This window comes from Chlorocebus sabaeus, chromosome 9 (assembly GCF_047675955.1).
Source record: "Chlorocebus sabaeus isolate Y175 chromosome 9, mChlSab1.0.hap1, whole genome shotgun sequence".
Classification (NCBI taxonomy): Eukaryota; Metazoa; Chordata; class Mammalia; order Primates; family Cercopithecidae; genus Chlorocebus; species Chlorocebus sabaeus.
In genome coordinates, this window is record NC_132912.1 from 98,052,732 (window position 1) to 98,068,308 (window position 15,577).

Sequence of the window (15,577 nt, forward strand, 5' to 3'; positions counted from 1 at the left end):
CCGTCTCCTACACCTGTTTGAGGCCCAAGTACACCGAGTTACTCCAGAGGCAGCTGGCTGCAAACTGGTGCATTTAGTTGGAGGTGGAGGACAGAACCCAGAGAGAAAGGGTAGAGGCGTGAGCTTTCCTATTAGGGGACAGATCCGTGCCTCGTGTACAGCAGACCCCATCCCAGACTAAGATGGCGGTAGTTGTAGCCATGGGATGCCAGGGGAGACTGCATGCCTAGTGCCTTAACACATTTGGTTTGGAGGAGAAAAAGGGCAGATTGCATTTTCGCCCACCCATACCAAGAGAGGACTCACAGCCAGATTAATTTTATTTAGAAAAACAAAGTGCTATGTCATTTCCCATACCCGTGTTTTATACAGCAAATCTAGACCCGTTATACATATTTTATAATGTTTTACTTTTGTTTTTAAAGACATTTGTGCATTACTTTTGTTATCAGAACAAATACAAACATATTTTAGAAATAACGGCAAAATGGTCAACAGTAATCAATTAATTCAGAGGGTCAGGAGTTTGGTTATTGAGAAAAAAGTAAGGTAAGAAGTGGTGTCTTCAAGGAGGTGGCAGAAGGCAGATGGTAAATGATTAAGAATGGAAAGGACGGTATGAGGAATTGAAGCAGTGAATTTAAGCCTCATTTGAGAAGCTTGGCAAAGGAAGGAAAGAAACAATGAATGACCAGAACAAACATATGCCACGCAATTCTGAATAAAGTTTATTAAATAATATGTACAGCAAATGTAGTAATTCAACACATCTATTTATCAAATCAATCCACTGCAATGAAGAAAAATAAACGAACAGAAAAATCTCTGTCTGCATAGGACATGCTCTCAGTGTGTAATTTAAATGGCAATACTTTAAATTAATTGGTTATATATGTCAGTTATTTTTCTTTCAGAATATAATCTTTTTGTAGTAACCTATTCTAGCAATAGGACTTAATATGACTGCAGATAAATAGGACTGCAAAAACCAAAAAACCAAAATAATGAAATTAAAAAGGAAAAAAAACTATAACTGAGATCATAGTTACCTTCCCTCCCCAATAGAATAATTATCATAAATTTTAACACTTTACAATGTCTATTTTTGTGCTAAAAATCTGTAGATGAGTTATTTGGAATTCCTTCATTTAAATAAAAATGCAAAAAACTTCATGACTTCCTTACTTTACCCCCTTCCATTCAAATTTTTAAAATTATTTTTCTATACAAGGTAGGTACATGGGCTATACAAAGTTAAATATACATATTTACAGTCCCACTTCTTACGCACATGATGTTTTTTTTTTTTTCTTTTACTGATCCCAGAGAGACTGCAAAAGATAAGGAGTTTGGGGCTTGCCTTTACCTGGAAGCATGGCTAATATATCAAAATGTGTTGCAAGGCATGCCGCCAGTTAGTAGCACTTGCTATTAATAAACCTGTATAAACATTTCAGCATAAAAATAGGTACTTTATATTACTAAATGTCTGAAGACAAAAGAGCAATTGGAAACCTCTGTTCCTTGTTTCATCATACATAGGAAGGCGACGTGATGCAAATTTTAACACACGATTTCATTAAAGACGGGCAAATTGGTGAGGCATACCTGAATTTCTGGAGATATACAAATGCGTGAGGCTGGCATCATATGCAAATGTGGCTTTACAAATTGGTTTTATTTTCTAGCTGTATTTAAAGAGGTGTTCAAAATTACCTACTTAATCAAGAAGCACCCCTCAAAAAACTATTAGATAAGATAGTGTTATTAATCGTTTGCATCTAAAGACCAGGAAATACATTAGCCAATACATTCCAAAATCGGTGAAATGCTGCCGTGCAAATTGCACGTGCATATGCCTTTTTACTATATTCCCTCAGAGACAGTAAAAAAACAACAACAACAACAACAAAAAACCAGTGCTCTTAGATGGTGGAGCAGACCTTCCAAAGCAATACGTCTTACTCTTACTGGGTCTTAAGGAAAATCAGGACGTCTCCTTCTACCCAGAAAGCTCACCCCTTCCAGTGCCATAGCCTTTTCCCTTGGGATTAAGGCCCTGCTCTGTCATACTTAAAAACAAATGTCTGTGGGAAGAGGTAACTCATTCCTATTATCAATCACTTACACTTTAGTGTGAATGAATTAGTGGCAGTTTCTTTCCTGAGAACAGGATTTGAAAGAACAATAGGGAGAAAGTGAGGGTACTGTGGCTGTCTGGTGGAGGGTGGCAAGCTGGTGGGATCCTAAGATGGGTATTTGTGACAGCAGCTGAGCTACAGGCATTTACAACAAATTTTGACTACCTGTAAAGACTAGACTTTGGGACAATGGTCTTGGGGTAATTCTGAGCTATATGCAGACAGCCAGGGCTTCCTGTATACAACCCTAACACCTATAATTGTTACTCCTATTTGTGAGCTTGGATGTGTATCTGTGGGGGAAGATGACAGTTTGGAGACTCTGGAAAATATTCCAGGTATTTCCAGCTATGAACTACCCTCAGACAAAGGTTTTTTTTTTTTTTTTTTTTTTTTTTTGAGACAGAGTCTCTCGCTCTGTAGCCCAGGCTGGAGTGCAGTGGCCGGATCTCAGCTCACTGCAAGCTCCACCTCCCGGGCTTACGCCATTCTCCAGCCTCAGCCTCCCAAGTAGCTGGGACTACAGGCGCCCGCCACCTTGCCCGGCTAGGTTTTTTTTGTATTTTTTAGTAGAGACGGGGTTTCACCGTATTATCCAGGATGGTCTCGATCTCCTGACCTCGTGATCCGCCCGTCTCGGCCTCCCAAAGTGCTGGGATTACAGGCTTGAGCCACCGCGCCCGGCCAGACAAAGGTTCTTCCAGCACCCTAGTTGTTTAAAAGTGAGCTAATGGAGATGGGAAATATGGCAATGCTTTCTAGGATTCCTCCAGGGAAAATTCATCTCTCCCTCCCTCACACCCTTCTCAGCACTTATCATGGTCTCTCTTGATTAAGTTCATTTTCCTGTGTCTGTCTCCCCAGTCACCTCGAGTTCCTGGTGGGCAGGGAATGGGTCATTTCTGCATTTGTCTCACTCGGGGGTCTAAGAGAGGCCGACAAACGTCCTTGAGTTGGACAGAGCTGTGACCACGCACCCCAGGTGTCACAGGGGCCTCTTCTGATCTGGCCCCCACAAAGAACAGACGTCCTGGTTGCTGCTGGTAGTGGCAGAATTGCTGCTTCAGTCTGAAGAGAAGCCTTGCCAGGGTGTACTCAGATTCACAACCCTGGTTACTACATTTTGTGTGATCCTTGAACTCCTACAGGGAGTAGATCTGGAGCCACAGCAAACCCTGGGCATGTCTTGCTTTTGGTTGTCCCCCCAGCAGCCAGCATACATTGCTGTATGTTAAATGAATGAATGAACATCATTTTTGGTTTTCTATGAGAATAGGCCTCCCAATTCCAAACTGTCTCAGGCAAACACAAGCCAGAAAAGAAAGGTTAGCAACAGTGCTCTGAAAAATGCAGCTGCGCCGTCCTGAAGGGAACCATTTCTAAAAGCCAAGGATACGGGAAAAGAATGAACCACAAGTGGCCTCCAGAGCCACAGGGCTTCCTGACTTCATCACTCAGAAAACAGACATAACCTATCTGCTTGGCCATCTGCTCCCCGGTTCTCATGGGCAAACCTTGTGTGCTTTTGTCTGAACACCAGGGCAGTCAACGGCACTGCTACACAGCAGGCTGAATGCAGTGGGTGCCTAAGTTTTGCCTCCGTTTCCCCATCCACACCTCAGCAGGTTGAGTGAGGGATTTGGTCTTGGGGCAGTTTGGGGGACTCCACCTTGTCTAGGGGACAGTATTGGCAGCCCAGACTGACCTCCAGCAGTTAGAGGATCAGCTGGCTCCAGAGGAGCTGGGAAATGTAGGCTGGGGGTCTTGGTGCATCCTTGGGCTTGAAGCCTTCAGGATCAATGATTCCTTTGAGATGGGAGCTCTCTAAGGCTGGGGCAGGAGGAGGCATTTCTGGCTAACTCTGATCCCAGACTATGCTTCAGGTCAGATTACCCAAGAGGTGGAGGGGAGGGGAAAGGCTGGAGTGGCTCCCAGAAGCAGCTACGTAAATACAATTTGTCTCAATTCTTTTTGTTCAGCACACTAGTTCAGCCCTGTCTAATACACAGTAACCTTAGACAGGCTTGGGTTTTAAACACAACACTTCTCTGTCCCTGTCTTTTGCTTCTTACTTTATCCACTGTATTAATTTTCCTACTGACTCAACTAAAAAGATCGGTTCATGAATGATGCTTCATCCTCCAATAAAAATAATCTCCATGGTTTTCAGTCTTCTTATAGATACAAAGGTTTTACATAGTTGCCTGGAAAAGTACCAAACTGCCTTGTCCTTCTTGAAGTACCTATAAAAAAGCACACACATACGAAACATGAGAAGACCCACTCATTTGAGTTGAGACAGCACGCTGCAGGGATGTCTGCTCAAACGCCCCTTGTTAACAGTCCTGCAGCTTAGAGAATACCGTATGGTTTCCAAAGTCCTTTCCCCTATCTTATCTCACTTAGGCTGCCAAATAATGCTGGGTGGTAAGCAATGTAGGCATTTCTAGTATTCTTGTTTTTCAGAAGAAGGAACCCAAGTTCAGAGAGTGGAAGTAACATGTCTGAGGTCCCACCGCTTAGTAAGTATCAGAGGCAGAATCTGAACCGAGGTCTTCTGACTCCCAGTCCATTGCTCTTTCCAACACTTCTGCTTTGTGGAGGAATTCACACATTTATCTGACACAAGAAGATACCTGGGATTTAGATTTTCTAAACCACGCAGTTTCTGAAAGCCCACTGACTATGGCCACCCATCAAAAGGAAATTCCTATCAAGCTTGTGCCTAAGCCCCCAGTTGAGTCCCTATCTTTAGTACTAACCTTGTTAGGGCTCCTGCTAAGCCAGGAGCATTGAGCCATCTGGGAACAAAGCCCTTCCTGGGCTGCTCCACAGAGTTCTTTCCCTTGGGATTCTCTCTCTAAAGCAGAAGTGGCAGATATATGTTGTGTCATCATTATCCTCTCTTTAGCAGACATCCCAATTTGATAATTGCACCCTTATCACAATTGGCTTAGATTTGGCTTTGGAATCCTGTTGCACACAACATCTCAAGCACCCACTACCAGTGGGTTGGAATTAGTACCCAAAGTGAAACTTCTAAGCTAAAAAAAATATGTTAAAGCTTAGGACACCTAAAACATCTAGTTGAACTCCTACGGAGAATGGCTAAGAAGGTTAGAGAACTGAGATGGTAGGGTCCAGAGATAATAAGAAACTTGCCTAGGGCCATATAGCTAGTTAGCATCTTTCCTTATGGATGAGAAAAATGAGTTCTGCAAGGCTACTTTATTTGTAGTTTGAAAACGCTACTTTTCGAAGTGACCAAAGAGGCTGGGCATGGTGGCTCACGCCTGCAATCCCAGCACTTTGGGAGGCTGAGGCAGGCAGATCACTTGAGGTCAGGAGTTTGAGACCAGCCTGGCCAAGATGGTAAAACCCCATCTCCATTAAAAATATAAAAATTAGCTAGGCATGGTGATGTTGACCTGTAGTCCCAGCTACTTGGGAGGCTGACCCAGGAGAATTGCTTGAACCTGGGAGGCAGAGCCTGCAGTGAGCCAAGTTCGTGCCACTGTGCTTGAGCCTGGGTGACAAACCAAGACTCTATCTCAAAAAAAAAAAAAAAAAAAAAAAAAGAGTGAAGAGTTCAAGGATGCAAGGAAGATACTCATCTCAAAATACTTCCTTTACCCAGCTGCCTGGCAGGCCTTTGTTAGAGAACTGGTGCTCCTTCCCACACCTAAGCTCTCATAAAAAAATATATACTCCTGAACGAGTTTAACAGCTAGTGCGTACTAGCGCTGCACTCTCTAAAATGATAGCCACGTGTGACTACTGAGCACTTGAAATGCAGCTAGTCTGAAACGAGCTACACTGTTAACTATAAAATACACATTGGGTTTCAAAGACTTAGTATGAAAAGATGTCTGTAAAATAACTCACTAACAATTTTTAATCTTGATTACATGTTCAGATGATAGCATTTTGAATGCACTGGGTTTACAAAATATATTAGAATTAATTTCACTGGTTTCTTTTTACTTCTTTTCAATGTGGCTTCTAGAAAATTTTAAATTTCATACATGGCTTACACTGTGTTTCTATTGGATTGTGCTGCCCTGGAGTGGTCATTGACTTCTCAGACCTGATTTCTTTTTTTTTTTGAGACGGAGTCTGGCTTTGTCACCCAGGCTGGAGTGCAGTGGCGCGATCTCGGCTCACTGCAAGCTCCGCCTCCTGGGTTCATGCCATTCTCCTGCCTCAGCCTCCCAGTAGCTAGGACTACAGGTGCCCGCCACCACGCCCGGCTAATTTTTTGTATTTTTAATAGAGACAGGGTTTCACCGTGTTAGCCAGGATGGTCTTGATCTCCTGACCTCGTGATCCGCCCACCTCGGCCTCCCAAAGTGCTGGGATTATAGGTGTGAGCCACCGCGCCTGGCCTCAGACCTGATTTCTAATGAACAGACGTCTCAAGGTAGTGAGGGCTGTGGGCTTCTGTGGACCTTGGGAGGATGGGGTAGTTCTCTAAGAGGCTGGTGAGCACAAAGTAAATCTTTCTGACTTCTCATTCATGTTGAGGTCTTGTTGTCCTCACCACCACAGTCCTGATATTACTTTGCTTTAACAAAGCTTTGCCAGAAAAATCAGGGAAGGGCTGGTCTTTGGAAAGAAGATGAAGGTAAAGTCACTTGTATGGGGAGAAACCGAGGCGAAGAGTGGGTCAATATCTCCCAACATTATATGCATGCCTGAGCAGAAAGAACACAGATTTCAGGAGAGATGGGTGGCCTGAGTTCAAATCCTGGCCCCACTATTTGCTACCTTGGTGATCTTCTTGTTTGGGCCTCAGTTTTTGAATCTGATAAATGAGGATAATTCTTATCTTACAGGGCTGTTTGTTGAGAGAACGTCAATAAAAGCATAACAAACACAGTGTCTGGTTTGTAACAGAATCTCAGTAAGTTTGATCTCTCTCCTTCTTATACAGGCAAATCCTTTAATTAAGCAGGCTGCTTTGATTAATACTACTGAAAGCCTGGAGGAAACAAGGTCTTTAGAATGTCTACACATATGCCTGAGTTTCATGGTAGAGACACAGGCTCAGTCAAAAATTTTCTTGTGTTATTTCACAAGGGTTTTAAAGATAAAATTTCCAGATGCAAAATAGACACATGCACAATATAAATGTAAGTGGAAACTAGGGCCAGGCGCAGTGGCTTACACCTGTAATCCCAACACTTTGGGAGGCCGAGGCAGGTGGATCACCTGAGATCAGGAGTTCAAGACCAGCCTGACCAACAAGGTGAAACCCCATCTCTACCAAAAATACAAAAATTAGCCAGGCGTGGTAGCAGGTGCCTGTAGTCCCAGCTATTTGGGAGACTGAGACAGGAGAATTGCTTGAACCTGGGAGGCAGACGTTGCAGTGAGCCAAGATCATGCCACTGCACTCCAGCCTGGGCGATAGAGCGAGATTCTGCCTCAATAAATAAATAAATAAAAATAAAAAAATAAAAAATAAATGGAAACCCAATTAATAAATTTGACTACTGCTCTTCTGTGCAGCAGATTTGGTTTCAGGTTCAACATAAGCAACATCCACACCATCCTAATAGCAACACAGACTGGTGGCCCAGAATTCTTCAAAAGCTCAGAAGGCTCTTCTTTCTGTGCTGAGAAGATTGCTTTGCTTTTTTTTTTTTTTTTTTTTTTTTGAGACAGAGTCTTGCTCTGTGCCCCAGGCTGGAGTGCAGTGGCGCGATCTCGGCTCACTGCAAGCTCCGCCCCCCAGGTTCATGCCATTCTCCTGCCTCAGCCTCCCGAGTAGCTGGGACTACAGGCGCCCGCCACCTCGCCCGGCTAGTTTTTTGTATTTTTTAGTAGAGACGGGGTTTCACCATGTTAGCCAGGATGGTCTCGATCTCCTGACCTTGTGATCCGCCCGCCTCGGCCTCCCAAAGTGCTGGGATTACAGGCTTGAGCCACCGCGCCCGGCCTGCTTTGCTTTTTGCATGGCTCTTCGCCCCCTGTTATTCCCTCAATACACAACTAGTAAGAAAAGCATGATGAGATTCTTACCAACAAACCATCCATCGTCACATTTTTCCATGACATCAACGATATCTCCATCGCGGAGTTCCAACTCATCATCATTCTGTGGTATATAGCTATATAATGCTTGATAGCTAAATCTATACATGAAAAAAATGAATAGTAAGTGACTCAAATGTTGACAGGATTAAATAATGAATTTTTAAACTCCATTTCAAGTTCAATCAACATTTCAGTAGTGTTTCCTACTTATCAGTAGGGATAAAAGCATTTTATTGACTATTTGCCTAATAACTTAGCATTTGCGGAGATGCATTCCACATATAAGTTAATTAAGGCTGAGGGATGGAGAACTTCTGACAAGCAAGCCATGATCAGTCCTCTTACTTAGCTTCATTTGGTCACCACAGCCAAGCCTTTTTTTCTAGAGCACCTCCCACTCTACCCCGACCTCTGCCTTTTTTTTTTTTTTTTTTGAGATGGAGTCTGGCTCTGTCGCCCAGCTGGAGTGCAGTGGGCGATCTCGGCTCACTGCAAGCTCCGCCTCCCAGGTTCACGCCATTCTCCTGCCTCAGCCTCCCGAGTAGCTGGGACTACAGGCACCCACCACCTCGCCCGGCTAGTTTTTTGTATTTTTAGTAGAGACGGGGTTTTACCGTGTTAGCCAGGATGGTCTCGATCTCCTGACCTCGGGATCCACCCGCCTCGGCCTCCCGAAGTGCTGGGATTACAGGCGTGAGCCACCGCGCCCGGCCGACCTCTGCCTTTAAAGCAGTGGTCCCCAACCTTTTAGGCACCAGGGACTGGTTTCGCGGGAGACAATTTTTCGACAGACGGGGTGAGGTCTGGGGGATGGTTTGGGGATGAAACTATCAGGACATTAGTTAGATTCTCATAAGGAGGGCGTAACCTGGATCCCTCACATGTGCAGTTCACAATAAGGTTCATGCTCCTGTGAGAATCTAATACACTGGTGATCTGACAGGAGGCAGAGCTCAGGTGCTAATGCCTGGGGATTGGGGACCCCTGCTTTAAAGTAAACCAAGCCTTTTCCTTAACATAGGATAATATATGTAGATTATGAAGCACAATCAAAAATTTGGGCCCAGAGACATTACATTCTGGTCATACAAATGGAGAACATAAAACATTTGTTTTTTAAAAAAGTGTGTGTGTATAATAGCCATATATAATACATATAATAGCTATATATATGCTATTAAAAGTACATTCCAATTGCTTCACTGTTTAGCAAAACTATCTTGAGTTTCTTTACATGCCTGAACACATTTCATTCACTGCTTTTAAATGTGCATGTCATTTTTCTGAAACCCTTGAAAGCTTTTTTTCTTTTTTCTATCCCAGTGAGCACTGAGGGCAAGATTTTTATTTACTTGATAGTTGGCCTAAGGCATTGGGTCTATGCTGTTTTGTCTGTTCTAACAGCCACTGGAGACAGCTGAACTGCTTGTGGTGAAATCTGATCCTTGCTTTGGCATCGAGGAAAAGCTTTGTTTTTATTTATTTCTTCAACAAATACATAAGAGGCACCTACTATGCACCAACTTCACAACTCTGTTTATTATTTTGAGACACAACAGTAGCAGGCAAAACTGTAAATGAGCCAATCATCTACCATTTCCAGTAGATGTCAATGAATTCCAGTGTGCAAGCAAGAAAGACTAGAAACAAGCAAGTGGAGTCAGTTCCCAGGAACGAGAGGTTCATTCTGCTCTGCTAAAACCAAAGGGACAACTTTACTTTCCATATTTATCCAAATGTATTGATAATTTGGTGGATGGATCTGGTTGCCAGAAGGAAGGTCTCAAATGAGGAAGGAATTAAGAGATGAAGATCAATTTCCAATTGGTAAATACTTTTTTTTTTTTTCATGTTTCTGTATTTGCCTGCTGTCTCCTACTCAATTTGGAGTCCCCTACTGGCCTCCCAAAACATGCTCTTGCCAGTTTCTTAGAATGCCTGGGCCCTTTAACTCCCACCATAGCTGCTTTGCCAGCCTCAGCCCTGGGAAATAACTCCAATATCTGCTTCTCTGTTTTCACTCCCAGACAGTGGAGACTGGCTGGACAAAGTCCCACACTCTTGTTGCTTGGGTCCCCCAGTCAGCTCTAATTTGGGATGAACCTCATACTCCTCAGAACATTGTACCATGGGGTCCTTCCCCCAGCTCTCCTGCCAATCCTGGTGTCCCCAGCTCAGCCAAGAGCTCTCACTCTACCCCACTTCTGGAGTTGGAAGCTTCCTGTGGGCAGCACCTTAATCCTCCTCCCCTCCAGATTTAAGTTTCTGTGCCTCCACTCACCTTCCTGCCCCTGCTCCCACACGTGAGGAAAGAAAGGTCCCTTCTCCAAGCCATGTTGAACCCCCTTTCCTGGGCTCTTCCTTCACTTACTTCTTTTTTTTTCTTTTTTTTTTTTAAGACAGAGTCTTGATCGGTCTCTAGGCTGGAGTGCAATGGTGCAATCTCGGCTCACTGCAACTTCTGCCTCCTGAGTTCAAGCAATTCTCCTGCCTCAGCCTCTGGAGCAGCTGGGACTACAGGCGCGCACCACCACGCCCAGCTAATTTTTGTATTTTTAGTAGAGACAGAGTTTCACCATGTTGGCCAGGACAGTCTCGATCTCTTGTCATCGTGATCCACCCACCTTGTCCTCCCAAAGTGCTGGGATTACAGCTGTGAGCACCTGGCCTCACTTAGATCTTATTTGAGTCAATTGGCATTTTACTCTGGTACAAATGTGCTTGTCTCTGCACCCTAAAAACACCTCCCCTGCCTCTGCTATTCCCTTGATCTATAGCCCCCCGCCTTCCACTCACCATCGACCCTTCCTAATACAGCACCTGCTGCCACCCCTACTAACACCAACCCTGCCATATCAGAGGTCACCAGGGATTTTTCCAGTTGCCATGGAAAATGCCTGGTGGAAATTTCTCATTTCCCACTCTTGGCCTCTCTGGGCAGGTGACACTGCTGACCAGATGCTGCAGCTGTTCTATGAAAGCGAACATCTTTAGACCTTCACTGGCATCTCCTGTTGCCCCTTCTCTGTCTCTGTGGCTGGCTAGGCTTCTTTACCTGTATCTCTGTTGGTAATCATACTCACTTCGACGGTTACAAAATGCCCACTGTGTCCTGGCTCAGGCCCTCATGGCTTCTTAGCTGGATTGATGTCTTCTAACAAACATCTTTGTCCCTGGTCTATGAAATCTACCCTCCACTCTGTTGCCAGAGTTATCTCCCTGAAACAAAATATGATCAATATGTTCCTTACTTCAAAAACCTTCAGTGGCTCCCTAGTACCTACAGAATAAAATCCAAACTTACTTCAACTGCATTCTGGAATCTACAATCTGGTCCCATCCCACCTCTGGGCTTCATCTCTATCTCTTCCATGAAGCATATGCTGCAGCTACACGGACCCTTTCAAGTTCTCCAAATACACCCACTCTATGGCTTTGCACATGCGGTCCTCATCTCTGGGAAGATATTTTCCTCCCTTTTCTAGCTCTCAGAAACCAATTTGTCTTTCAGTGTTTAGTCCAAATCTCTCTTTCTCTGTGCACAGAGTTTTCTCCAATGTGCTTAAAACATAGGAGGTATCCAATAAATTTTTATGAATGAATGAATGAAGTAACCCTTCATTCATGGCTGGTCAGAATTAACCATTCCTTCCTCTAACTTCCTGCTACACTAGCACTGAAACCAGTCAGCACAGCTCTCATTTGCCATTCTACAGCAGTTAATCTTTACCTGTCTCTCTCTCCCAGCAGTCTATGACGGCCTTTATTTACCTGCCACCTGTTTTCACCTCGGCTGATGCGGAACATGTCCTTCACTAGAAATCCTTAGGAGAGAACCTGGGAGTAATTCACTCATTTCTGCAAACAACTGCCCCATATTCAGCCAGTGACCCACTTTCTAAGACCAACAGTCCTCTGAGAACATGAGAACTGAAGTTCACCAGGAGTACTTACAAATCTTGTGAGGTTTGACTCCTGTCGGGGGTGACTCTTCGCTGCTGGGCTTGAGGTTGCTGAGAAATGATTAAAGATGATTTATTGTCAGAAGGGGATACCTTGTGATGAAAGTCAAGGGGATGAGAAACAGTGCTGCAGTAATGAACAGATTTTTCGGCAATGTTTATGATCTCATTGCAAACCGCTTCCTGTGAGGTGGCCCCAAGAGATCCAGAAACCCCAATAAAACAGTCAACATGGGGACAAAAAAAAAAGAAAGAGAGGAAGAGATGTAACATTCCAGACGAAGCACATAAGTCCAGGGAGAAAACAGAGTTGAAGATCCAGGTTAAAAAAATAGATATTCCAGTAGTGGAGTGCAGGAGGGATCCAGGCGTAAGCATGGAAAAACAGGTAAGATACAGAAGAATTTGGAATTTAGTAAGAATATTAAAAAAAAAAAAAAAGGAAGCAGCATAAAAGCCTGTAATTAGTGAGTAACTGTTACAAATGGAATACTTTAGGGTAGAAATGCAAGTATGTATCCCCGATCATGCACTAATACATTAATTTAATCCCACATACAGGCAAAGTAGAAATATTGTCTCTAAATTCCTCTGCTCTTTACCAGGGGCTGGGGGTAAGGGAGTGGCCTAACATCTCGCTCTACTACAATAGCCACAGAATTCTTGTAAATAATGTTTCTGTGGGTTAACCAGGCATCATTCTAGTCTAGATTCCAAAAGCAGGATCAGTAAAAATTCTCTTTGGAAAGGCTGCAGTCTTATTCAACAGGCATCTTACCACATAGCTCTTTTCAGATTCTGTGAGATCAGGTCCTGCTCTCAATGAATGATGAGAAAGCTGTGATCACCAAGCAAATTATAAGGGAGACATTTTAGCAGATGTCACATTGGAAAGGATTCAAAATAAAAGCATGAGCAAATCCACGTACCACACCATCACGCTTGGATGACACCGGATACTGGCGGCCTATGGCCACCAAGTCTCCACAACAACACGGTGGGTGCACAGAAGAAAATGCAAATGTAGAGTTAGAAGCAAGCATCCGGGAAGTGAAATGGGAAACTGGAAACATGGCTGCAGTGAGGTGAGGATGAACAACACAGGGTCCCCAGATTGGTAGGAGAGAGACTCAGAAAGGCCATCTTAGCCATGTCCCTTCACACATATTGGTCCCCTCACGCTCGGCTAGTAAGTATCTAGGGAAGGCTGCTGAACCCAAAGCCAGTTTTGGTTATTTTGTTGACAGGAAGCTCCCTCTAGCAGAGCAGGCCCGTAGAACCATCAGGTCTGCTGTACTTCAGAAACTTATAAAAGGGAATAACATTTTGAAAACTTCCTTGGTAATATTTGAAGTATCAACCAAGATCATTCCCCTGGAAAAATCTGCAAATGACACACTCCAGTGAGGTATGAGATGAGTTCAGATAGCTTGTAGGACAGAGCTTGCTTCCAGAAATAGGACTGTGTGTGACAAAACTGTCACTCTTCACTTACCAACCCAGGTACCACATGCTGACACAGAAACACATGGTCAAGCAGACCCGCCTTTTGAGTGGGGCTTCCATTGCAGGGGCCAGGCCTTCACTGGAAGAGTGTTTAGAACCATGTCCCCCAGAGAGGATTCAATTCTAAGCTCTAGGAAGTTTTTCTAAATAAATACCCTGAAGAGCCAACCTTGAAAAAATCCTCCAGGTAACATGCAATAATAGCAACAGCCCGGCCAGGCATGGTGGCTCATGCCTGTAATCCCAGCACTTTGGGAGGCCAAGGCGGGAGGACTGCTTGAGCCTGGGAGTTGGAGACTAGCCTGGGCAACAAAGCAAAACCCCGTCTCTACGAAAAAAAATACAAAAATTAGCCAGGTGTGGCAGCATATACCTGTAGTCCCAGCTGCTTGGGATCAACTGAGCCAGGGAGATTCAGGCTGCAGTGAGCCATGATTGCAACACTGCACTTCAGCCTGGGTGACAAAGCAAGACTCTGTCTCAAAAAAAAAAAAAAAAAAAAAAAAAAGCAATAGGCCACAATTCCAGACCTTCTAGACACACACTTAGAAATCTTTTGTGTATGACCCACTTGTTTCACAGAGAGACAGAGTGAGTGAGAGCCTCCCCTGAGGTTACACAGCAAGTCAGTGGTAGGCTTTTCTCCTGGCTTCATCTATTGTCCCATCTGACCTTGTCTTTCATCCTCAGACCATCTTCTACTTTATAGAGTGTGCTCATTGACCTCATCTTCAGTGAGTCCCTCAGAAACCCTGGAGTCAGGAAAGACAGGGTTTGTCATTGTTTTCTTTAAAAACCCAGGAAGCTGATGCTCAAAGGGGTGTCGTGCATTCCTCAACATCACACAGCAAGTAAGAGGTAAAGTGGCTTGGCTGCTCTTTCCCCTCCACCAGACCACCCCCTCCTGTTCACCTCCACTGGAAATGTCTTCATCCTTTAGCAAGCCCTGCAGGACTAACTTCCATTGCAGGCATCATTTCAATACCCCTGTCCTTTCAGGAAGCCTCTTCAAGTTCTCCAAACCTCCTCTAAACTGCAACCACTCAAACCAGTCACCTTGCACTCTGACGGGAGCAAAGGAAGAGGCAGAACTAAAGGGGCCATGTCATGCTCCTTCTGCAATGACTCTGGATGTTAGGTCTTTGCCGGGTGACTGGGAGCCGACCTCCACTTACCACCCACACTCCACTCACCGCCTCTGGATTAAGGTGTCCATATCACAAAGGAAAGAAATGGACATTTCCAAGTAACTTCTATGTGGGCTTTCAGAAGAATGAAACTTACTCTGGGCACCTTGAGTGGGTGATAATGATATGCAGATTTTAACATGACAGAAGGGAGAACTTCCAAACAATCCAACAATACAAGGGGCTGCCACAAGAGGAAATGAGTTGGCTGCCACGGCAGCTGTTTAAGCTGAGGCTGCTGTGGACTCTAACTAATTGGGATATTGTAGAGCCATCCTTCTTAAACTTTAATGTATATATACATATCACTAGGGATCCTGTTAAAATGTAGACTCTGACTTGATACACCTGGACTGTATTATGAAATTCTGCATTTCTACTTGGGATAGTACTGATGCTGCTGGTTCACAGACCAACTTTAGGCAGCAAGGGTGCAGAGGACCTCAACTGCCCTACACTGAGATTCTTTGGCTACAGTATGCCAAGACCGGTGGTCTGGGTCACACCTCATGAAAACAAAAGTTCTCATAAAAAATAAAATATTTCCAAATTCCAGCTGGTGGCCTCATGACCTCAGGTCAAATGCAGTACAAAAAAAAAAAAAAAAAAGAGAGGATATAGACAATCTCTTGGCAAGATCTCCATAGCTTACAGAAACCTAGCATCCTTCCACTCAACTTCACTCATCCCAAAGGAGTGACTGGAATCAATTATCTGGCAAACAATTTGGTGCTGAAAAGAG

The 15,577-nt window shown here is 44.1% G+C and overlaps 1 protein-coding gene across 20 annotated transcripts in view; it reads right to left on the reverse strand.

Moving 5' to 3' along the window:
• Nucleotides 1-705: 705 nt before the first annotated feature.
• SORBS1 (sorbin and SH3 domain containing 1) overlaps nucleotides 706-15,577 on the reverse strand; it is a 251,288-nt gene continuing 236,416 nt past the window's right edge. For 16 of the 20 annotated variants that reach the window (XM_073019200.1, XM_073019203.1, XM_073019201.1 and 13 more), the window contains 3 exons: nucleotides 12,135-12,193; nucleotides 8,166-8,278; nucleotides 706-4,384 (listed from right to left, as the gene is read on the reverse strand). In XM_073019200.1, the coding sequence (XP_072875301.1) occupies nucleotides 4,317-4,384; nucleotides 8,166-8,278; nucleotides 12,135-12,193 (240 nt within the window). In that variant the 3' untranslated portion in view covers nucleotides 706-4,316. Of the gene's footprint in view, nucleotides 4,385-8,165; nucleotides 8,279-12,134; nucleotides 12,326-12,920; nucleotides 12,981-15,577 lie in introns of all 20 variants that reach the window. The other 4 variants (XM_073019193.1, XM_073019198.1, XM_073019197.1 and 1 more) reach the window with 2 other exon arrangements.